General features: G+C 43.0%; 1 protein-coding gene across 1 annotated transcript in view; it reads left to right on the top strand.

The window, feature by feature from the left end:
- Positions 1 to 25,259, top strand: part of PRKCH (protein kinase C eta) — a 228,341-nt gene that overhangs the window by 118,018 nt on the left and 85,064 nt on the right. The window contains exons 4-9 of the mRNA XM_079125830.1: positions 1,912 to 1,946; positions 5,779 to 5,867; positions 6,753 to 6,882; positions 9,034 to 9,161; positions 12,447 to 12,590; positions 12,745 to 12,918. Coding sequence (XP_078981956.1) covers positions 1,912 to 1,946; positions 5,779 to 5,867; positions 6,753 to 6,882; positions 9,034 to 9,161; positions 12,447 to 12,590; positions 12,745 to 12,918 — 700 coding nt within the window. The remainder of the gene's footprint in view (positions 1 to 1,911; positions 1,947 to 5,778; positions 5,868 to 6,752; positions 6,883 to 9,033; positions 9,162 to 12,446; positions 12,591 to 12,744; positions 12,919 to 25,259) is intronic.

Genomic DNA, 25,259 nt, shown 5'->3' with positions numbered 1-25,259 from the left:
TAGCCTGTAGTGATCTTGTACTTTTATCTAATCCCAGGCAATTAGGGACTAACATAATTCAAGTAAATTCTAAAGATTTGAGGCAGTACCTTCCAATACATAAAACTATAACATAAAATAAATTTAAGCAGTAGTTACCTTCAATTAGAGACAGCATTAAGGATGTTCACTGTATTTGGAAAGAGAAAAAGAAACACTCCTCATATACACAAGCATGAATTTACATACACAGCTTCTCAGCAGGGGAGACAGGTCAGTAGTAGCGTGAGAGGAGATCTGTTAGTGTTGTAGACTTTAATAATTTTTTTTAATGGAGGCAGAAGCACTTCATTCAGAGTGATTTCTGAATACTGATCAATTACTTTGACTTTGCTTTCATGATTACTTGGATTTCTTCCTTTTAGCAGTGAGAACCCAGGGTTACTTGGTGTTTCTGGCATTTTTAATCCAGAGTAGAGTCTTGAGGTCCTAAATGGACTATTGATATAAAGCCTACAAATGTGTTGTAATGTTTATAATCTTCAGAAAGAATTCATATTACATTTTCCATTGAAAATTAGCAATTATGGCATCTTTGAACCACGTTCCCTTCCGATGAATCTGCCCTCTATAGCTGGCCACAGTCCTACCCCATCTCTCTCTGGATTGCTTGCCCTGAGGGTGACTCTCCAGCTGCTTTTTATTTCATGTCATACCATTCTGTTCCCTCTTTTCAGTGACCTGCCTCGTCCAGTAGGCCTTGGTGGTGATGACCTCTGAACTCAACTAATGTTCATAATAAAAACTTATTTGAAAATATCACTGAATTTTTCCCCCCAAGGGAACATTAACTCCTTAACCAGCCTTAAAAACCTGTGACACATGCCCACACTCACACACATTCTCTCTCACTTAAAATGTTGGTATATATATTATTGTGTGTGTGTGTGTGTGTGTGTGTGTGTGTGTGTGTGTGCGTGTTTAACAGTATGAACTCTGACATTGAATCTCATCACCAACTGGTTAGGTGAACTTAAGTTATATAACCCACCACTGTCTCCTCATGTGCAAAATAGACAATGATCTTATTTTATTTATATAATAAGTTTTTGCATAGTACTTAAAGTGTAAGGCACTTTAAGCATTTTAACAACTGTTTTCTCTTTGTGATAAACTGTGAAGTAGGTACTGTTATCATTATTCCCCCGTGTAGATGAGAACACCATGGCTCAAAGGAGTTAACAACTTGCTCTAGATCATACCATCTGGCCTAGGAGCCTGTGCCCTTACCCATCTCGTTATGTATGCACACTCCCATGGATTTCATGAGGATTAAATGAGATAGTAGCCACTTGGCCGAGGGCCTGATTGGCTTTGTAAAACATAGTCTTCGTTAATGAAAATGAGGAGATTGTCATCATCACCCATAGAACGTATCAGGGAGAGATGAGTCCAAGGTCTGGCAGGAAGGGCATATAGTGGCACTTCTGCCCCCCTGTGGACTCCAGAGGTGATGTGGGCACAGGGAAGAGGGAACTGTGCTGGACTCCTTGTGTCCTTCCGTGTGTTTACTTCCTGTCTGTCGCCTTTATGTGTATGTGAGGCAGTAAGGTGCAGGAGCTATTCGGCTGAGGCTGTCAGGTTCAGATGTTTCTATTGAGGACCTAGGAGATTGCCTCAGAGGTGGGTGGAATCGCAGTGGTCATTATCCATCGTTCCATCACCCAGAGTCCTCTAATCCATCTGCGGCTTTTGTGTCTTCTAGTAACAACAGGGGCTCAAAAAGCACATCATTTTTGCCTCTTCCCTGAAATTGTGTTTTCATAAAGAACTGGAGGATGAAATTTATTTTCTTTGAAGGACTGTAATTATAAGAGGTGATTGCTGAAATGTTTGACTGATGGTAATTTCTTTCTCTATTATTTTGAACAGGGGAGTATTTGGGAAACAGGGTTATCAATGCCAAGGTAAGAACACATTTTTAAAACCATGTTTAATCTTGTTCCTGTGTTAAAAAATGATTATGCTAAGAGAAAACAGGATGCATTCCATTAATATTGTGACTAATAACTAGGTCAGAGGAGACCCCTGTATAGTTAAAATTCCTTAGTTTTGGTTAGATCTTGGCTGTATTTTAGGCAGTTTGGAGGGAGATGTTTTGATTTATAAAGCCAGGATACCCAGTTAAGTTTCAGTGTTTAAAGTTTTGTCTGTGCAATAACAAGAAAGTACTAAAAAGTATTGCTATTTTATGAGTAGAGTCTTGAATACAAAGATAAAGTTTTGTTTTTCACATTCAGTTGTGAATAGGAGTGAGAAGTAGCGCAATGCTATCTTCACTTTACCTTCTTAGAAAATAGAAAACTGTTATCCAAATTGTTTTTTTTTTAAATTTTCTGATTTAAAAACAATAAGAGAAATGTTCAAAACTAAGCTATTAATGATCTTGTGATTTCACACAGTAAACTTATTTTGGTTTTCACAATTCTAAGACAAAACCTATTTGCTAGCATTCTAGCTGAGTCTGGATGAAATACAAAACCCTTTCTCCGGTGGTTAAGCTAGCCAGGATCAGCCTCGGCCTGGGCTCGGCCCTCCCTTACCACTGGCTTCTGCATCATCTCGTGGTTCACACCTACAGTTCTCGTCTTTTTTATTTTCACTGTGCAGATGATTGACAAATGAATACTTCATATCCTAAAGTGATAGTCTATGTGTAAATAAGAAACTCTCACTTTTTCTTCTACAGGTGAATTAAAGCATTATTTTCCTTAGAAAAACCAAGTAAGATGTACTTGGATCTAATTTTGATGTTAACATGTATGAAAATTCCATTGAATTTTCAAAGTTAGAAAAAACTGAATGTGTAATCATTACAAGAGTAATAATTGACCTAGACGCTGTCAGTTCAGTCCTAAATGAGAAGGTAGTTCACAAGTCAGGTTACTATCATTCTTTTGCCTGGTCTCCCCAGCTTAGGATGTGTAGGGACACTTATCTCATACATACCAAGATAAGTCAAGCAACTCCAGATAGACAAGACTAGAGTTTTAAGTGTAAAGGTTGTGATTTAGAATGTATCTCTCTTATTACTTTCTTTCTTTTCTTCTTTGGTTTATAGTGCAAGGATATTTGGTGGCTGATTTTCAGTGGGTCACCTGCTATTTAAGGAGCAGGAAAGAACATTAGTCAGGAAGCATGAGAATCACTCTTTGTTCACATCTTGCTAAGGAATGTAAAACCAAATGCTTGATTGGAGAGAGGTATACCATAGACAAAGCAGACTTTAGTTATGTAATAATAATGGGGTCAGTTCTCCAAAAAGACATAACAATGCTTACCATCTATGTACTGTTATACACATGTATGTAACATATAGGCACTAACATTTATGAGATAGAAAGTGATAGAATCCAGATGCGCACCTGCAATCCCAGAAGCTCCAGGGCCTAAGGCAGGAGAATCACAAGTTCAAAGCTGGCCTCAGCAAAGTGAGGCATTAAGCAGCTCAGTGAGACCCTGTCTTTAGATAAAATATTTTTTAAAGGGGGCTGGGATAGTGGCTCAGTGGTTAAGCATTTCTAGGTTCAATCTCTGGTACCAGAAAAAGAAAAAACCTACAGAAAAACCTGATAGAACAAGAGGGGAAATAGATAAATTACTAATGCAGTTAGAGTCTTTGGCCTCTTAGTAATGAAAAGACTAAGCAGGTAGAAAATGAGTAGGGATGTAGTTAACCTGAACAACACTGTCACAACTTGATCAAATAGATATTTAACAATTTTGTTGTCATCTAACAACAGCAGATGAAACATTCTTCTCAAGCCCTGAGGAACATTCACCAAAAGAGACCACACTCTGGGCTATAAAAATGTAAAAGAGTAGAAAGCATATAAATCATCTTCTCAGACCACAATGGAATTAAACTAGAACTCGATAATGGAAAGATACTTGGGCAACCCCCAACTATTTGGAGATTAAACCACACATTCTAAGTAACATGCATGTGTCAGAGAAAACTCAAGAGAACATAAAGAGTACCTTGAACCAAGCAGAAATGGAATACAGTGCAAATGCAGTGAAAGCAGCGCTCAGATGAGCATTTATAGCAATTTAAAAATTTTTTTTAAATATTTATTTTTTTATTTTTACAAACTGCATTTTGATTCATTGTACACAAATGGGGTACAACTTTTCATTTCTATGGTTATTATAGAAAAGAAGAAAGATTAAAGCTAATAGTCTAAATTTTCACCTTAGGAAACTAGAGAAAAGAGAACAGAAGAAAGAAAATCAGAGCAGACATCAGTGAAGTTGGAAACAGGAGAACCATAGGGAAATCTATGAAACCAAAGCTGGTTCTTTGAAAAGATCAATAAAATTAACAAACCTTGCCAAGCTGAACAAGGAAAACACACACACACACACACACACACACACACAGCTTAAAAAATGAAGTTGTTTCTGAAGGGTGAGTTTGAGATCCCTGTATAAAAAGGTCAGTTCTCTGAGCACTTTCAGGGTGGGGGTCCTGAGGATTCAACCTGGGGAAAGCTGGATGTGTGTGTTCAGACCCAGGGCTCTTTGCTGACGCCTCACCTGTCTTTGTGTGATTAATCCTAAGACTTTCTGCCTGTCTCGAGGGACCTCAGAGTGATGTATATTTTTATGCTGCTTCCCCACATGTGTTCATCCTTTAATGACAAGCTCGATTCCTCTGCACTATGTCAGTTATCTGGATGAAAACAAGGAAAAAGTATTACTCAGAAAGTTCGAAATATTCAGGCAGTTGATTGAGACATTCAGCAAACATTCATTGAAAGCCCACTGCAGAAGGCATCATGTGGGGAATTCTAGGCACAGCTAGGCTGCATGTGGAAGGCTTGATGTCAGGGGCAGGCTCAGGGCTGTCGAAGATCAGAGGAGCAGGAGGTGGTTTCAGTATAGAAGAGGGCCAGGTGAGGGCTATTTTTCATGGAAGAGGTTTGTTTGTTTGTTTTTGGTACCAGGGATTGAACTCAGGGACATTTAACCACTGAGCCACATCCCCAGTCCTTTTATTTTTAATTTCGAGACAGGGTCTCACTTAGTTGCTTAGGGCCTTGCTAAGTTGCTGAGTCTGACTTTGAACTTGCGGTCCTCCTGCCTCAGCCCCCTGAGCTGCTGGGATTGATTGCAGGTGTGTGCCACCATGTGTAGTGGAAGAGGCTTCCTTTCTTCTTCTTCTTTTTTTTTTTTTTTTGTTGTATCTTATAAACTTAAGATTTAGTTAGTTGATAGGCAGGTAGAATAGCCTAGAGATAGCCAAGGACATCAGTAGTGTTTAGGAAAGGGTGAGGACTTGTTCTAAAGATTTTAACTAATTGAGTTTGTATTGGGACAAACGATCCCATAGAAGAAAGACAGCAGGTAGACTGGGGTAACTTCTAGAGGACCTGAAACCTGGCTAGAAAATTGGAGCACTGTTGATTGGCCACGAGATGCCATTGAAAATGTTAAATCATGGGGCAGAAGGGATCAGAGTGATGCTGTGGGAAGAGCCCTCCGGAGGCAGGCGTGGGATGGAATAAAGTCGGGGAGGAGGAAGTAAGCTCAAACTTGAAGACAGTTTGAGCATGGGCGAAGGTCTCTGTTAGGCTACGGTAAGGAGACAGGAAGGATGGAAGTGCTGGCTGCCACCACATGGGACAGAGGTCCAAGTCGAGTCACTCTGGCTTGGTGCAGCCTTTATTGACTCTGCTGCAACTGGTGGACTGTGAGCGTCTGATGAGTGTATCATTGCTGGATTTGATTTCCTAGTGTGCACCTGTGTCGTCCATAAACGCTGCCATCATCTAATTGTTACAGCCTGTACTTGCCAAAACAATATTAACAAAGTGGATTCAAAGGTAAGAGGATATTAGTTGCTGATTAAACACCTACTTGTGTGTGTGTGTGTGTACATGTGCACATGTGCATGTGAGCTCTCTCCCTTCTTCCCACCCTCCTTCTGCACTTCTTTTTCTCCCCTCCCCCACTCCCCTCCCACAATCTGTGAGCCCAGAGTGGTATTGGAATTGAAATTTCTTTCCTTTTTTATATTACTGCATTTTGTATTTCTGTTCTTGTGTAGCGTGGCCTTGCCTTGTGAGGGACCCATTAGTGGTCAGCTGGGCATAAACTTTATGGATCAGTTTTACTAATGTGGAGGCAACTGTAGTGCTGACCACCTGGATTGGCATGCCCAATCTAGCCTCTATTAGTGATCTTCTCTGTGAGCTCAGGATGGCCCATAACCTCTCGGTGTCACAGTCGGAAAACAGGATGAATAGTCCTCTTATGCTAATTTTTGGGGTTAAATGAAATGTAATTGACAAATACATTGTTAACTGTATATGCTGCTTCCTAAGTAAAAAGACTGTTGGCCTCCTCTAGCCTTTTAAGAATTTTTAGAAACGATATATACCTGTATATAAAAGCAGGGACTGGCAGGGAGAGAGCTGTGGCCTGAATATAAAAGATGAAATGAAAATCTTAATTTCTATTTATCTCTCCAAATGGTGGATGGTCTAATATGCATCTCACATTTCTTTCATGTCTTGTTCATTAGAAAATGTGCTAAGTCTGATTGATGAAAACCGAGTAATTAATGGGAACTATGTATAGTAAAATATTATACCCAGCTTAGGTGTCATTGTAACACTTTGCATTTGGTAGGCTCCTATTACAGTTTTTATAAAAGAGTTGATATGAAATTTTAGCTCTTGTCTTCTCAGGATTTTTTTTCCCCCCAGATTGCTGAACAGAGGTTTGGAATCAACATCCCACACAAATTCAGCATCCACAACTACAAAGTGCCAACGTTCTGTGATCACTGTGGCTCCCTGCTCTGGGGGATAATGCGACAAGGACTTCAGTGTAAAAGTAAGATGCTGAGGTTCTGGGTACCCACTTCTTCATGGGAACCTCACTGGTCTAGATTTTAGAATTCTGTAGGCTCAGTATCTGACCTAGAACTGAGAGTTGCAGATATATTATATATTAGCATCTTAGTAGTTTTGTATTATACGTCCCTTGTCAGGCATGTAAAGAGAACTACATCTGATCCCTAAATTAACATAGAACATTAGGCCAAATGTTAAATTCAGTGATCGAGCTGGCTAACTATCTCCTATTTGTTGCTGAGTGCAGACTAGGCATTATGTTTTAAAATAGGTGTTTGAAAGAGGAAAAATGGGATGTTGGTTAGAGATGGAAGATGGTAGGAGGTGAGGAGGTGAGATGGCCAAAAGAGAAAATTGCATGATGGGTAACTGGTGAGAGAGTGGGTCTGATGCCCTCACCAGAAATAAGGGGGGGTGTTAAAGCATAACAGGAGCCGCCCTGCAAGAGTTCTTTGAAGGAGGTTGGAGGCGTGGGTGGAGTAGAGAACACTGTAGCTTCAGTTATGGGCTTGCATCTCACCAATTGGCCCCAGCACGGTGCCTTTACAAAGGCTCTGTGAAGGTGAGCGCTTACCTCTGTCCTATAAGAAATTGGGGATCTGTTGGCCTTGAGTCATCTCCCACTGAGACATAATGATCTGACTGTGGGTTGCACCTGAAACCTTATCAGATACCTCCTGAGTTGCTGGACCAGGGGAGCGATGGAGGAGGTAGAGCTGGTTTAGTGTGTGTGACTAGCCAACTTCTATTTACTGCCTGAACTTACCAAACCTGCTTCTATAGACAAAAGGACCAATCACATGTCATTTAAAAGAGCAAATTCTTCTACCTTTGTAGAACACCATTTAATAATTCTTTTTTCATATAACCAAAGTAGCAGCCTGCTCATGTATAATTTTGGGGGTTTGGGGGTCCCAGTGCTGCTTGATCTCAGCTGGATGGTCTTACCTAGGTGTGAGTATCCAGCCTGCAGGTCACTTTCTGCTTTCCTGGGTTGTTGCTGGTGTGCAGAGCCATGCAGGGGGGTTCATCTCCCTTGCTCTTGTCCCTGGTAGCCTGAGGGCCACAAGCCTGCAGTGACCTAGCTCCTGTAATGTTTGTTTCCATTGTCCTGAGGTGGCTTTGATAGGCCAGTGTAGGCCTTTGGGTCCATTCCAGTCTACCTGAGAGAGGTGGATTTCCCATGAAGCTATGAAGGTTAAGTTTAAGGTTCCCTCTCTGCTTCATTTAACATTCTTTTTCTTAAAGAGGGCTTCCGAAATTGCATAAATTTAAGTCCCATAAAACCTGGGTTGTGCATGCTTCCAAAGATGGGCTGACTCCGTAAAACAAATTGGTTGCACGTAGCTTCGGTTCTACCATCCGCAGGGCCCATGTCAAGACTCCGTCTGGAAATTTATTTCTGCTAATTGAAACTGGGAGCCTTCCTTGTCCCAAGTCAGCTTCCTGAGCACAGGGAACGGCTGGCTTTGCTTGCTTCTTCCACTTGCCATTTAAACATTCGCAAAGTTGCCTTTTTCTTCTGCCATAAAACAGTGAGAACCACAGGCTGCAAACTCAGAACCACAGCCCCACAGGATGCATGGCTGAGCTCTGAGGGCTGCCCAACCACAACAATACTCAGAAAACTTGATATCGCGGCTGGCTCTGCTCTCAGAAACACCGTTTCCATCCTGTTTGAACAGCGGTCTGTCTTGTGGCATTTAGATTGCTGTCTTTCATTTCACTGTTGAGAGAAAGAAGGGAAAGAATAGTCAGTTGACACTATTCTTTGTTATTTGTGAATTGTCACTGTAACAAACATTTGAATCTTCATATTGGATCACGCTGTTAAGTGAGCAATGACTGTTACTTGTGATTTAGATGAATGTGTTTCATCAAGTCATGATAGGATAAAAATGTACTTGAAATCTATTGTTCCTTAGCATATGAGGATTTCTGCTTCTGCACAAAACAGAAATAGATAAAATGTCAGGAACTGTTACAAGTCTGAGTGTAATTTTATGAGATGACACTGTTCAGCTTGCATAATTCCTTGGTCCTAATTCTTCAGGCTGTGAAAGTTCTCTGTGAAAGCACACGGTGACCTGGCTCTTTTCTGAATGGGCCTTCTCTTTTCCTGTTCCTCCAGTCTGTAAAATGAATGTACACATTCGATGTCAAGCGAACGTGGCCCCTAACTGTGGAGTAAATGCAGTGGAGCTTGCCAAGACCCTGGCAGGGATGGGTCTCCAGCCTGGAAATATTTCTCCCACCTCGGTGAGACTTTGCTTCTTTTCATGTATTGCAATTTAAAAGTTGTTCAGATGTGGTGAGCCCAAATGAGAATGTGAGCCATCTTCAAAGTGTCTAATCTTAGCAGATACATTAAACAGAGGTTTTGCATTCTAAAAAAGCATTGTGTTCCACAAATAAGAGCCTATGTACAGTTATGTGAATACAAATAACAACCACGCAGAAGCGGGAGAAAGCTTTTTGTTTTTGTTTTCTTTCTTTAAGAATTAAAAGGAAGGAAGTGGGGTGGGGGAGCGGCGGGAGAAAGAAAAAGAAGAAAGAGGAGGAGAGGAGGGGGAGGAGAAGGAACAGGAGGAGGGAGGGAGGGAGGTCGGAGAAGGAGGAGGAGGGGAGGGGAGAGGAAAGAGAAAAGAAAAGAAAAAAAAAAAAAGAAAATCATCTTACTGTTAGTATGGTCAAGTGAAACACTTAGAACCCATAGGCCTGTGTTATGCCCTTGGCTGGGGACTGGGCAGGAAAGTTGACCAGTAGGCACCAGACTCAGCTTCCTCATCTCTGAAAGGGTAGAATTTGAAGACCTCTGTGGTTCTCCATTGCCCTAAAGTCCAGAAGCTCTGCAGTTTTTGTTTGTGGACTGTGAATTTATCTCTCAAGTTCAGCAACTGACAGGAGTTCCTTCCTCTGGGCTCTGTGGATTGGGTGGAGTTGGGTCAGTGGCCCTGGATGTGTTTTGTCATGCAGGCTCCCTGGGTGACATTTGCCTGGTGCTGTTACTAGAGCCTTGGCTGCTTCCCAGGCCCATTCTTGTTGCTGCCTTCCTGACCAATGTCTGCAGAGAAACAGCCATGGCTATAGGACTGTGAGATCTGTAAGGTGTAGCTTGGTATGTGGTTTGGGAAAATTCTAAATGGAACTGTTGACTAATCTCCGGGTCTGTGGGGAGGGAAATGCAATCACTGTGAAGTTCTTGGTAACTTAGAAATGTCAGCACTAACCATCTCATTTCCTTTTTACTGAAAGACTTCTGCCTAGTAGACCAGGGACTTGTATTGACAATGTTTCTTGATTTGATGAAGTTTCCAGAAAAGTCCAAGTCTGTCTGTCTTAGGGAGGCAGGTAGAATGTTAAACCAGTGAGAGAGATTTCTAGTACCTAGGACAGCTGTTCCTAAAGAGAGGAGATTGAGGTTTTCTGCCTGAGCCAGGACTTCTAAAACAGTGGGAATGATATAGGCCAAGTGGCACAATCCTAGACATGGGCAGTGTCCCTTCTTAATTGAACCAAGTATCTTTAATGTTATGATAACTTAAACTGGGAAAATCAGAATTACCTGTTATATGACTTTACGTCATTAAAAGGAGCATTTTAAGTCTAACAAAAGAGAAGAGAGTATTAAAAAATAATAATTAAAAAAAAAAAGATTGAGAAACACAGTCTTAGAGTTCTCTAGCCAGTGCTCACCCAACGGGGAAGTATGTAAGTGAAGGAAGTGAAATTTAAGCTGGTACCACTCTTCTATTTGAAAAATTTATGATGAGAGATTTAGAGGAGGAACTATTAAAACCACTGGATTTTTAAGATATGCATTTTGTATCTGCTATCACGGTTTCATGGGGTTGAGTAAAACCCTTGAAGTTTCAGGCAACTGCACAGTGGGTTTATTACCATCAGTAGTTTGAAGCTTCCCCAGATAAGCTTTTTGTAGCTAAATAGGTCAAAATCTCCAGGACGTTAGACTTTTGATCTGTTGTCTAGTGGTAGTTTGCCTTATAAATGTCCCAAGGCAGGCAATTGCAAAAGTCACCTGCCTTTGGGTAGCTCCTCTCTGTGAAGGGGTATCAAGGAGCCAACCAAAGTGACCACACTTACTGCTGGTGCAGGGTGGTAAAACTGAAGCTCTCATGAGGCTTGTGGGTGTGTAAATTGGCCCATCTTTGTAGGGTGCAAATTGGCTATGCATCAGAAATCTTCAGAGTTCAGACTTTGGTTCAAGGGATTCTATTTCCAAAAAGTTACTTTAAAAAAAAAAAAAATAGACAGTGATAATGAGGGCATGGCTTAAGTTTATTGACTGACAAGCACCAATCAGTGCTATATGTTCATTTATTTCTCATGATGACTTACATGGCAGATGCTATAATTGAAGTTTTTGTTAGGAGAGGAAACTGAGGCTGGGCAAGGTAACTGGCTTAAGGTCACAGGTTAGGTTGCAGAGCAGGCATCCCAGGCAGCTTCCTTCTGAGCCTGAACTCATTAAGCACCCTGTTTTGAAGATTTGCATACTAGTATGTTCACTGTGGTGTGAGAGTGTATGTTATGTACACTGTAGTTTAAAAAATGGAAGATGGCCTGTATTTTTAATAACAAGGGAATTAGTAAATAAATAATGATATGTCCATAAGATGAATTATTGAACAGTCATTAATGCTCATGTCCTAAGGATTGGGGTATAATTCAATGGTGGAACACTTTGCTGGTATGTGTGATCCTGGATTCCATCCCTGTCTCCACAATAAATAAATAAATACATGTAGACTTACATACCTTTCATGTTCTGAAAGGTCCTTAAAGATATGTAATACACACACACCAGTTTTTAAAGAAAAATGTGTTATGAAAGTAGATAATTATATTTTTAAAAATTTACCAAAGTATGAAAATATGCATGTCTGTTTGTTTTTAAACTGTGTATGTTTTGAGAAGTGACCGATGAGATTTTAGGTATTTAAAATTTTACCCTTTGGACCAAATGTCATTGTTCCAGTTTTTACATTGAACTTTCACTTCTCTTATATAATTAAAAATTCTGTATTAAAAATTTTGCATCATTCATTTTGTGTAGCAGTGTGGGGCGGAAACTTGATTCTCTGCACAAACATGAAAACCACTCTTTGCAGGCAGTGGGCACTAGGTGGCGCGCCTATAAAGTGGACACTAGGTGGCGCTCCTAGAATCTGAGAATCCAAGAATCTGAGAGCCCTGTGAAAAAGCCACAGCAAAGAACACAGAGGGACCCACTTAAGGCATCCACATTTCCATGCACATCCATTTGAGCTCAAACTGCAGCTCCCTGGCTTGGATGTATTTTACAATGCCTTTTCCCACGTAGGAGCAGGCACAGACCAGAAGTTGCTACTGAGGTAGTTTTGAGTTGCAGAACTTGATCATCAACTGAGCAGAGCTGAACTTTCCGCATAAGCTAGATGGAAGATTAGGAATACCCCCAGCTAGGAAGGACTTCTCCATCCAAGCGTGCTTCATGTTCACACTGCAATTTCTGACTCAACATATTCCTTCACTTCTTTGCAGAAACTCGTTTCTAGATCGACCCTAAGAAGACAGGGGAAGGAGGGCACCAAAGAAGGAAATGGGATTGGGGTTAATTCTTCCAACCGACTTGGTATCGACAACTTTGAATTCATCCGAGTGTTGGGGAAGGGGAGTTTTGGGAAGGTGAGTCTTAATGCGTCTTTAACTGTCTGGGTTAAAGTAAGCATGTTATGTGCATGTTCCCCATGTGTCTGTGTGTGTACATGCACCCACTTGTGTACCCCAAGCCTAGGAACCTGAAGAGGCCTCCCTCACTCGCCCTCCTCCTCTGCCCTAGGTGATGCTTGCAAGGATAAAGGAAACCGGAGACCTCTATGCCGTGAAGGTGCTAAAGAAGGACGTGATTCTCCAGGACGACGATGTGGAATGCACCATGACAGAGAAGAGGATCCTGTCTCTGGCCCGCAATCACCCCTTCCTCACCCAGCTGTTCTGCTGCTTCCAGACCCCTGTGAGTATGACTCGGGCTCACAGCCCCGCTGCCTCCTTCATCAGAGTTGAGATGATAAGATGTTGAAGATTTTATAAAGCTGAATTTTTTTGGGAATGGCTCCCCACATAGGACCATACAAAGATATTGGTGACTTCTGGCACCCTCTGGGGAAAGAGGGAAACTAATGAATCCACTCCTCCTTCCTTCATATTGTCCTGGGGAAGGTTTACCATGAGGGCTGTGTGTCCTAAGAATGAAGAGCTCTTCATGGATGTTTTCTCTAGCAGAGTGAAGGTCACAGAAGGCTAAGAATAGAGTTAGTGTCCTGGGCCGATTGCCTTGATGAATTTGATCTTGACTATGCTCCTAAATTCTGAACTGATCCAGACCTAGGCACACGAGGTCAGAAGAGGGGGTCTGAAAAATTCCTTTTCTGAGAGAGTATTCCCAAGAGGGCACCTTGATTTGGAATATCCCAAGGATTTTCTCCCAGCCCCAAACCAAACCCTTTGATTGACACCATGCACTGATTTTGGGACTCACGTCTGTCCTATAAGGGTTAAGGCAATCAGGAATGCTTTTGGCTGCAGTTAATGGAATACTCCACCAAAAGTGGTTTAAACAGAAACGGATTGGGTTTATTTCATTAGTACAGACTTTGCTCTTGTTATTTCATGTGATAACAAGTCTGATGGTCATTCATGGCCCAGTGACTTCTGTCTTCCCCTTGGGGGTCTCAGGGTATTTGAGGCATCTCTTGACATCACACCCTCACGTGACCAAAGGAGGAAGCACAGAGGCAAAGAGCAAAGGGCTGCGGAGACCACCCTTCCTCTATCAGGGAGAGAAGACCTTCCCTAGACTTAGGCCAGCTGATCTTAGCTGGAAGAAAAAATATCTGGTCAAGATAAGCTGGTGTAACTTGATGGCTTATGTCAACCCTGGTTCCTCCCTGAGGCAGGGTACCCTGCTGCTCATTTAGAATTGGCCTCAAAATTGAGCTTCCGTTACTGATAAGAGTGGAAATGGCCCCTGAGAAGGGACCAGGATTCTGGTGGATAAGTCAGAATCCCTTGCTATCAAAAGGCATTCTGGGAAAGTGCCTTTTGCGTGCCTGCTCCATCAGGAAGTAGATGCCTAATTTTTAACGGTTGCATAGTATTCCATTCCATTTTAAGAACATGGGGGCAGGATAGGGGCATCTCACCTGGTCAGAGATGCTGAAGCACATTCCGTGGAAAGTAACAGTGAGGCTGGAACCAGAAGGCAAGTTGAAATTACTTAGGCAAAGGGAACGCGAGGGAATACGCCATGTCGGGTAAACAGCGCGCACAGCTCTGGAGGGGAGGTAGAACATCAGGTGTGAATACAGCTCAGTACGTGTCGGGCACTGAGGCCAAGGAGGGGGCCTGGAGGGAACTGAGGTGCATCAAGGAGTTTGGATTTTAGTCTTCAGAGCAATGGAAAATCATGGAAGAAATTAAAGCAAAAGGGTGGCATTTCAGATTGCATTCACTTAACTGTAAAAAAAACTAATTTCTTACAATATATAAGCATCCTCCAAATATCCATATCATTTCTCCAAAAGAAAGTGTTTATTAGTTTCATGTGTAGCTTTTCAGAGAATTTTTTGTACATAAAAACATGCATACCACCTATATGCATGTATATTTATCTTTTAAAAGTCAAAAGCAGTCCTATACTTTGATCACAATCCTTTTCTTCATTTATAATATAATAATATATCTTGGAGATTGTTCAATATTTGTGCACACCCAGCTGCCTAATTTTAATGGCTGCATAGTATTCCATTCCATTTTAAGAACTTGCCACATTTTATTTAACCTGTTTGTGTGTGTGTGTGTGTGTATGTTTGTTCTTTTTAAATATACATGACAGTAGAGTATATTTTGATGTATTATATATACATGGAGTATAACTTATTCTAATTAGGAGCCCATTCTTGTGGTTGTACATGATGTGGAGTTTCACTGGTTGTGTATTCATATATGAACAAAAGAAAGTTATGTCCTGTTCATTCTACTATCTCCCCTCTCTTCCCTTCATTCCGCTTTGTCTGATCCACTGAAATTCTATTCTTCCTTCCCCAACTTGTGTGTTTTTAACCTGTTCTTCATTACCACTTGCTGTGCTGCGTTTCTAAATTCACACTCCCAAAGCATGCACAAGGAAGCCTCTTTCCCGCACCTTCCCACCACAGCTTGCTATGCATTGTTTTGGTGACCGGGGAGATTCTACAAAATGGTGTGCTTGAAGTTTTTATGTGCATTTCTCTGACTGTGGGTGCGACGGAGCATTCTAATTGTTACGGGTCACTGGCATTCATTGGGAAGGGTATACATGCAGCCTGGAGAACGGGTGGATGGGAAGACTGGAAGCTGGAGGCAGGAGGATGCTTTAAAGGGTGTGCACAGTGTGAGCTCCCAGGTGTCCCAAGTTTTGGAAAGGCCTGGGGAGATGGGGAGACAGCAAATGGCTTCTCTAGCCTCCCTCTGCACCTCTGCTCTTCATGGTCTGGGCTCCATGGGACAGCTGCCTCCTCTTCATTTGTCCTCAGTGGCTCCTCATGTCCTGGAGCTGACCTGCCACCTTGCCCCCAATTCCGTTTCCCATCTCCAGGGTCCTCAGTTCCTTTTGAGCTGCAGTTTTCCCTGTCTTCCACTGCTGCCTGCAATGTCCTCCAAATGATTTCCTGTGCTCTGCCCTTTGCCAATGCAAGCCCTTCACCCATGCTCACCCCCCTCATCTAGCTGGAGAAGAGTGGGGTGACAGCTCAGGGTTTGAGAGGGACAACTGAAAGATGATACAAGTTGTCCACCTGGATTTCAGGCTTCATCCTCCTGAACACCAGTGTGAATGTCACGAATCAAGCAGCAGAGCTGTGTTATCACTCAGATTGCCTCGCTAGGGTCTGACACAAAGATTGGATGGTTTCCTATGATCTTGGGTTAATAGTCATAACTGGCTGATAACCTGGAGTCAGGCAGTTGACTGGTATTTAGTGACTCTAGGCTGGTCCTGCAGAAGCTTTAGTTCTAAATTCCAGTTGATGGGCTGGGGGTATAGCTTGGTGGTACATCACTTGCCCAGAACACACAAGGCCCTAAGTTTGATCCCCAGCACTGGAAACAAACAAACAAAACCTCAAATTAGAATTGATCAGACGAATAAAGAAGTATGTCAGACCCAACTTCAAGGGCAATTTACTTATAAAAAGAAAATCCCAATGATTCTGTATAAACAGTCAAATGTCTCACTAACAATTAGATCATGTTAAGGTAGAGAACAAGAAAGTAACCTGGAACAGATTGGGAACCCAAAGACTATAGAATGCATAGTTTTCCAAGAAAAGGTGCAAATTACACGGTATTCAAAAACTTTAAGGATCCCATAGGATTTCCAGTGTTGAGCAGCTGAAACCTCTACTGGCATATGGTGTTTGTTCCTAGTGAAAGTCTGATGTTTGGCCACAAGGTGGCAGTCATTACTGCAAAGTGACTTTTATTTCTCCAGTGAAATAAAAACAAATGTAACTGCCAGTGGGGTTTTAAAATGTGTGCATTGCAAACGTGTGTCTAACACAAAGGATAAAAGGAATTCTCTCCTGCCTTACGTTTAGATGATAAATGAAGTGGGAACCATCTTGAAAGAATCAAGTGAGTTTTTCTCGTCTAAGGTAGATCGCTCTTTTCATTTTCCTTCTCCAGGTTTACGAGGTCTGGGGCTGCACCTGTGCATAGCATTTCTTTACTATGTGTCCATCTGTGAGAAATCCTCTGTGATTATCCCCATTCACTGCTATAAAGCAGACTATAAAGGACAGAAAATGTTAGTTGCTTTGAGAAACAGCAGACAGGTGACTTTTAGCCCCCCAGTTCTGCAGGCCCTGGCTTCTTGAAGGAGAGGCTCTTCCATGTTTAACGGTGACCTGGAGGAGTCTTCCCTGCAGAGCGGAGGATGAGCCAGGCCAGCTGCTGGAGTCACTGCCTAGCTGCTGGGAAGGCCCTCGTAGGGAAGGGACTCCCTCGTGTCCAGCCCTGTGGAATCCACACTGCCGAGGTCCCTGGACGGTAGGCGGTGGGGGCAAGGTGGGCCAGACTGACTCATCTGATGTCTTACACCACATTTTGGGGTTGACCCCCAAACTTCTGAGGTAGAAACAGCAGTGCTGTCAGGATCGGAAGTTCTACCTGAGTTCTGGCTGAGTTCTCTCGAGCTCTGTTCCCCCCATCTAAAGGGCTTGAGTCGATCCTGAAATTCATGTGAGCCTCAAGGTTCCCATGATGGAGATGGGAGCAGGGTTGCCAGGAGGTCAAGTGAGGAGACGACACAGAACCACTTCCTCCAAGGTGTGAGGTGCTGCTCCTGAGCCCAGTGAGTCGACTCATTGTGACCACGCCTGCCCCCTTCCCCACGCAAAGACAGGTGTCCTGGGGCTTCCCAGCAGCCAGCACAGACCCCCACAGGGAAGCAACCATGAGTACCCCAAAGCTCTTTTGGAGCTTCTTTTGTACTTAGAAAAAAAAAAACCAAATTTCAAATATTAGAGAATATATCGAATTTTGTACATAGATTTATATACCCATACATTTACCATCTGATTTTTTTTCATTAGGGTATGTATTCCTGGCAAGCATATAGTTAAACTGGCACCTTCCTGCATTTCTGATAGCATTATAAATTCTAATATTTTGTGAAGAATTTGATAATCTCTATTAAGACTTACAAAATGTATTCTTGGACCTGTTGGTTTTATTTCTGACAGTCTAGTCTGCAGCAGTGGTGTAAAGAATAAATGGTATGCATAAAGGTGCTTAATTTTCAGTTCTTACTTTAACTGACACTTTCCCAGATTCCACATAACAGAGAAATCATGTAGTATTTCTCTTTCCGTGCTGGGCCGATTCCACTTCATGTCCTCCAGGTTCACCTGTGATGTTGCGAAGGACAGAATTCCCTTCTTTCTAAAGGCTGAGTAAGAGCCTATTGTGTTTGCATTCCACACCTTCTTTGTCCATTCATCCATATTGTGAATAATACTGCAGTGATCAAGGAAGTATCCACATCTCTTTAACACTGATTTCATTTTCTTCGGATGTATGCCCGGTAATATGGATCATATGGTAAGTCCCATTTTTAAGGTTTTGAGGGACCTTGATACCGTTTTCTGCAGTGGCTGGACTAACTTACATTCTCATCAACAATGTGCAAGTGTTCCCTTTCCCCCACATCGTTGCCAGCGGTGTTAACCTTTCATCTTTTTGAAGGGATATTCTGACCGATGTAAGGTGATATCTTATTGTGGCTTTAACTTGCATTTCTCTGATGGTGAGTGATGCTAAGCATTTTTTCATGTACCCATTGACTATTCTTATATCCTCTTTTGAGAAATGTCGGTTCAGATCCTTTGCTTATTTTGAATTGGAGTGTTTATTTTGCTCCTGTTGCGTTGCTTGCATTCCTCGTGTATTTTGGATGTTAGCTCCTTATCAGATACATGGTTTGCAAATAGTTCTCCCCTTCCATAGGTGGCCTTTTCGCTCTGTCAGTAGTTTCCTTTGCTGTGCGGAAGGTTTTTAGTTTGATGCAATCCTGTGGTCTTTTTTTGCTTTCATTGCCTGTGCTTTGCGGGTTGCATTGAGAAAGTCATTGTTAAGATCAATGACCTGGAGCTTCCCCCGCGATGCTTTCTTGTAGTAGTTTTGGTTCTTATATTTTAAGTCTTCAATCCATGTTAAGTTGGTTTTTGTGTCTGGTGTGAGATAAGAATCTAGTTTCATTCTTCCACACGTAGATATCCAATTTTCCCAACACCATTTATCAAAGAGACTGCCCTCCCCCATCTGTAAAATCAATTGACTATAAATGTGTGGTTCTGTCTCTGGGCTCTGTATCCTGTTTTATTGATCTTTGCATCTGTTTTTATGCCAGTGTCATGCTGTTTTGATTGCTCTACCTGTATAGTAGATTCTGAAGTTGGGTAGGGCGACATCTCTGGCTCTATTTAAGATTGTGTTGGCTTCAGTGCATTATTTAGAATAGGAAAATGTCAGAAATAGCTTCAACATTCAGCAATAGGGGTATACTTAAATAATAGGCTGGCCTGGGGTCTAGCTCAGTGGGAGAGCGTCTGTCTGGCTTGTGCAAGGTCTTGGGCCCAATCCCCACTACCAAACAGACAAAAATTATGTGTGTATTTTCAGCCAATAAAAGGAGATAATGTAATAAAAAGATACAATAATTATATATTAAGCAGTGAATTCTTATGTGTCAGACATTGTCAAGAGCGCCTAACATGTATTATTCTTTGTGACCAATTCTCATAATAACATAATGAGATGTGTATAGCTATTCTCTTCATTTTTGTCAAAGAGTGAAGTAAAACACCGAAGAGTTAAGTCATTGGTCCAATATCCAACATGTTAGAAAACCAAGGGATTAGGAGGTAGAGCCCAAGAAACAATATAGAATTTATGAAGATGAGTGGTATATATCCATGTCAAGTTCTGTTCAAGAGAGCCTACCCCCACAAAAAATCAAACAAACAAGGACTGGCAGGAAACTATGGCAGTAACTATCAGAGACTATACTGAGGTAGTGGACTTAGGGATTTTTTTCCTTTTTCTATTTATCAAATTTGGTAATAATTTTTTTTTTTCTTTAACCACAGGGATGGGAAGGAAAAAACCACCTTAAGTGGTTAAGGGAGGACGCTTGGTCTCCCAGGTCCTGGGATGTAGGTCTAGTAAACGCTGGCTGCCCCCTCCCCCCAGCTAAATTCCCCTCGCACTCCTTTTATCCTAATCAGTGACTGTTGTGTCAGCAGCTGAGCCTCCTGGCATTTATGGCCTGGAATCTGGGTCTCAGCGGCCCTCCTCCCCTGGGCTCTCCACTTTGGTTCTGCCAACAGAGGAAGGGGGACATTGCGGGGAGAGAGGAAGGAACAAAGACAGGGCAGTAGCAGGAAGGGGGAGTGGCAAAGTAAATATTGGTCAGATGCTTTAGTCTTTGTTCAGAGACCCAGTTTATGGGAGCAAAGGTTCCATTTGGAAAACACGAGACACTGTGCCCAGCACCCAAGAGCTGCTGCTCAGTAGCAAGCCCTGCTGATGAATCAGGGATGCCCCATTCCTTGGGAAAGTGCTCGAGCTCACATCTGCTGCCTTGAGGTGGGCTGTAGGCTGCTGTGACCCGCTTTGCCAGGCTGAGGCCCAGCCTTCTCCCCTCCGCCCGCCTCTCCCTGGGCTGCTGACAGGCGTGCTCGGGGTGTGAGCCTGCAAGGGAGGAGTTCCTGGCAGGGCCAGCGCTTTCCACACCTCAGATGTGGGTCAACAAAACTGAAATCTATTTTTGAAGGTTGGGGTGTCCAGGAATCTTGAGAAATCAATGCCATCGATGTACACGCTGGCACAAAGTGATTTCAGTAGACTTCAGAGATGTTAGGAAAACGACATGGTCACCTGAACTCGAGGGAACATTCTTTCCTCTTTATTATTTTCTCCATTGTTTTTGTGTTGAATATTAGTGAAGGAGTGTGTGTGAGGGAGAGAAGAGGCACAGTGTTAGTCATGTGGCCCTGGAATTCGTGGATTAGCCCTTCCCCAGGAAGGTGACACCACTGTGACCTTCAGTGCGGGAGCTCTGGCTTGAAATTCTGGCTTGGCTAGGAGCCCACTGGTCTTCAAAAAGCGCCTCTGCCCCAGATAAGCTCCTCCTCCCAAATCTGTGTCCTTTTCCTCATGGATGGTGGAAGCACTCCTGGAAGGGCTCCCCAGGCTGGCTGTGGGCATGCATGTGGGGACAGCAGCCTACCTGCAGCCCTGTCCTGCCCCAGCTGCCATGTCCTCTCACGTGATTGCTGAGCATCTGCAGGACAGCTGGGCTTGTTGGTGTCCCAAGCTGCCCGCTGATGGATTGGGGGTAGAGGAGGCACACTTGGCCCTACAGGCATTACCCATTTGCTCTGAGTTGGTGTGATATCCTAGGCAAGGGCAAGAGACCCCAAGACTGCAGGGTAGGAGAGAGACCCCAAGACTGCAGGGTAGGAGAGAAGTCCGGCTGGAAAACAGTTCCCTCTGTAGAGTTGAGGGTTCTCAAGAGGCCTCCGTCACTCTCCGCATAGTCACTTGATTTTTTTTTTTTTTTTTTTTTTTTTGACTCTGAATGATGCCGGCTTTGCAAAAGCAAAGGGTGAAGAAGGAAAGAACAGTTCACTGAGACCCTAGGATACTTTCTAGGTGCTTCTCCTGATTACCAGTGTCTCTAAAACTGAACACCACTGTTCTGTAAATATCTGTTGAACAAAATGTCTTATTTAATACCTAAGTGATCCAGAAAGATCATTTTAAAGGTCTCTGAAAACTAGGGTCCAGAAAAGTTGAACAGTTTACCCCACATTACACAGCAAGCAAGAACTCTCATGTGGATTCTTGACCAGGCTGTCCAGCTTAATTATTTATAAGCCATTTCTTTATACCACAGCAGGAAATCTCTTCTCTCTGCAATGCGTATATCTGAACAGGATAGTATCATTAGTGAGGAATAGAGGCAGTTTTTCACAATATTAGTTTTTGGCCTTTTATGAAATACCTAAGGATATCTCCTCTTACCTATTTGTAACTAGGTTTCTTCCTTTCCCTGAGCAATGACGGCTACAAACACAATTTGGTCTGCTTATGGTTCATTTGTTATAGTTTGCCTTTGGCTCAGATCAAAAAATAGAAAATAAGCCAGAACGTCTTTGCATGTTCCCAACTTTTTAATAGTGTTCCATCTTTCTTTGAGGTTATTAACCGTGGTTCTATATCCACAGTCACCTGGATCTAGCTCTTGGGGGGTGAGCAAATGTATGACTTGCCTCCTTCTCATCTAGATCCCTGGGGACAAAATGTACAGAGGCCATCTCCAGGCTTCAGTTCTGGGGGGTGGGGTGGATTTTTGGGGACCTTGTCTTCTGTTTTCTCAGGCTTCTCTTTCTGTTGCTAAGTGGGGCCACAAAAATAAATGGAGAAAAAAAGAGAATCCAAAGTCCACACTGTTCCATTGGCTCTGTCTCTTTGGATAGCACTGCCAAGATATTTGGTGTGACAGAAACGTTTGAGACAGTGGCCTTAAGGTTGCTCAATTTTAGCTGACCTCCTTGCTAGTTGTCATCAATGATGACTTTACAAGTCGAACAGACCTGCCACTTCTGCATTTGCTAAGATGGTTGGTGGAAGTGTGTGTAATTTCCCTTGATGTAACTCAAGACTGCTGGGGTCAGATGTGGCCCCGATCATGTGTTCATGATAACTGAAAACTTTTGGTGGTGGTGATTGCTTGGTTATGGATTGCCCTGACCACATTTGGGAACTCTTAGAATCTGCGAGGTACAGAAAATTATAGATACCCTGCCCTTAGCAGTGTCCTTCATGGAAATACAAGTGCTTTCTCCGGGGTGAGAAGGAGATGAACTCTCTGCCACATAGTTTAGTGAAAAGTCAGTCTCTCCAAGGGCACTCTTGAGTGAGTGCTAAGCAAAAGAAGCAGCTGTTTTATTCCTTAGTCTTAGGAAAGAGAAGACCAACATGCATGAAGTAGCAGTGTGCAGTAGATTGCATGTTCTATGTCCTTATACCACCAAAGAAAAGATGGTTGAAAATAACCTTAGATTCTGGGGAAGTGCCTACCTACATGCCAGTCTTTCTGCAGAAGTGCTCTAAGACCAAAAACCAACTAACACCTTGGGTACAACCTGCAGGTGTTTCCATAGGAAGCAGGCTGGGCTACTTCTTTGACTAATGGGATATCTGAACTGGACCTGCAACTAATACCTGTCAGTGGCTGGCATGTGTCCACCCCACCCTGAAGGAAGAATCATGCAGTATAAAGTCTGACCACCTTGGTTCAAAACCGGAGGCTGCAATATATTCTAGTTTTGAAATTTTGAGTTTTTTGTCATTACTTCCTCACTGGTAAGAACCTGTCACATCTGTCTCTGGTATGCCCCCAGAATAATCCAGGGCCTCTTGTGAGTTGGAACAACCCTGTTAGCATCAAGTTAGGATATCTGGAGGTTTAGAGAATTGCCCATTGCAATTAGCTTACAACAGAAGGCTGGGAAATGCTTGTTCATTCAGCTCATGTGAATGGAGTGCCTGTGGGGTACAAGCAGGGCTTCAGGCTCCGAGGACCAGTACTGCACACAATAGAGGGGAGTCACTGTCCTCATGTAACTGACCTTCTTCTGGGAGTTTATGGGCCTAAAGCTCAGGAACAGGCTGTCCTACAGAGGAGACTCCTCTGGCAACCCTCCATGAATAGCTGGTCCTGGATGGCAGTCCAATCAAGACTGACTCAGAGCGAGCCATCTGGTGAGAAGGCCTACGGGGCTTGACTTGAAGCTGTATTTGCATATTGAGTGCACCCTTATTTTTAGGTAGAGTATAGTGAATTTGAGACTCACAGGACATTGTGTTAGGAACAGAGGAGCGAAGGGGTGCTTGGCGGTATCTCTGGTTGGTGATGGACTCTATTGCCCAGGTGTTGGGGGTCACAGCAAGAGGCATAATGGGAAAAGCAATCCCTTGATCACCATTGTGATTTGCATGATTTTCCCCTGCCCTCTGGGTAGGCTGGTCTGTTTCACCAGCAGCCTTTGCACCAGGCTGCAAGGACACTGTCCACTTCCCTTGCCTGCCGCCGTATTGACCATTTGCTATCAAGACCAACTCTGCTCCTCCTTGCCAAGGTCCATTCCCTGCCTTCTGTTGTAACCTAGTCCCTTGACTCAATTTCCCCAGCAGACCTTCCATTTCCTCTCTTTGGGGCCACCCAGGGGGTTCCTGTTTCCCTTCTGTGGGAAGCTCCCAACTTTCAATGTGTTTGTCCAGCAAAAGAGCCTGCTGTATTTTGAACTCGCTCCTGCTTGCTTCTGGTCTGTCATGGTTTACCACTTAGGTAGAACTCTTCCCAGAGTTTCTTAATGTCATCCTCCTGTTTTATGACATTTTAAACATAAAATGATATGTGATTCCCAAATGAACCAAAAGAGGAGAGTCCTTCCAGCCAAACTGCCCTTTTATCCCATACGTGTTTTCCATTTCCGTGCCTGGGAACACCGGAAGTGGCTCTGGCCACTTTCCTGTTCAACTCTCCTCTGGCCCCTTCTGCCCCAAGGGAGCACAGAGCCACAGTCTCCTTGGTGCTCTCTGAGGTGATGTGAAGTGGGAACCAACCCAAACCCACCATGAACCTTGACCTTCTGCACTAATGTGTCTTCCCATGGCAAAAGACAGCTCAAACTGAGTTAGACACAACCAGGAAAACTAAGGAACAAATATGGCAGAATTGACCTAGAGGTGACTTTAAGTTTCTTTTCCAGAAGCCTGTAGACTCTAGGGCCTGCCGCTTTACTTTGTCCCTCCTTACTTGGGCTTTGGGGACAGATCTGTAGAAAGTTCCATGCCACATTGTACGGAACTTTTTACCCCCACGACCTTGATCTTCACCAGTAGGTCAAATAATTTTAGTAATCTGGAGGTGGGGAAATTTTCATCCTTTGTGGTAAAAAGTTTTTCTTAAAGAATCACTGATTTGCATGGTGCAATGTCTTTTGTCTGTTACTAACATGTGGGCTGAATAATCCTTTCTTGAAGGGATTGTCCTGTGCATTGCAGGATTTTATTTATTTGTTCATTTGTTTATTTTTGCAGTGGTAGGGATGGAGCCCATCCATCCCTACATTACATGCAAGCACTGTAACCACAGAGCTGCACTCCAGTCCCACTGTAGGATGTTCAGGAGCTCCCCTGGCCTCAAAGATGCCAGATGTGCCTCCCCAGTTGTGACAGCCAGTGTCATCAGACATTACCAAGACTCCATCAATTAAGGGGAGAATCTCCCCTGACTGAAAACTGTAGCCTTACATCAGGTGATCTGTCCTCAACGTGGGAGGTCAAGCAGGTTAGCAGATAAATTTATTTTTAGATATGAAAATGAAATATATCAAATCTTTGTAAAAATATAAACATTATCATTTTTTTCCTGAGTTTGTAGAAAGGCAGAGTTCCTGTTAGGGGCTCCTCACAGCTGTCAGTGGCTGCAGGGATGGACCTCTGAGCTGGAGGAAGTGTGCAGTGTGTGTGAGCTAGGGCTAGCCTGGATGGAGAAGTCTAGCCTGCTGAACTTCTCCACGGAGCAGCCTGCCATGTGGTAAGGCAGAGCTGTCAGAGCCTGGGGCAACAGGGAGCCAAAGATTAGCTCACTGAGCATGTGTTTTAAATGGGTTATGTTAAAAAGCAAGCCATGGAAATATGCAGCTTCTCTTGTTTTGGCATTTAATCATTATACTTTCACTT

The sequence above is a fragment of the Sciurus vulgaris genome (assembly GCF_902686455.1).
Source record: "Sciurus vulgaris genome assembly, chromosome: 2".
Lineage (NCBI taxonomy): Eukaryota > Metazoa > Chordata > Mammalia > Rodentia > Sciuridae > Sciurus > Sciurus vulgaris.
This window is presented reverse-complemented; position numbering and strand designations above follow the sequence as displayed.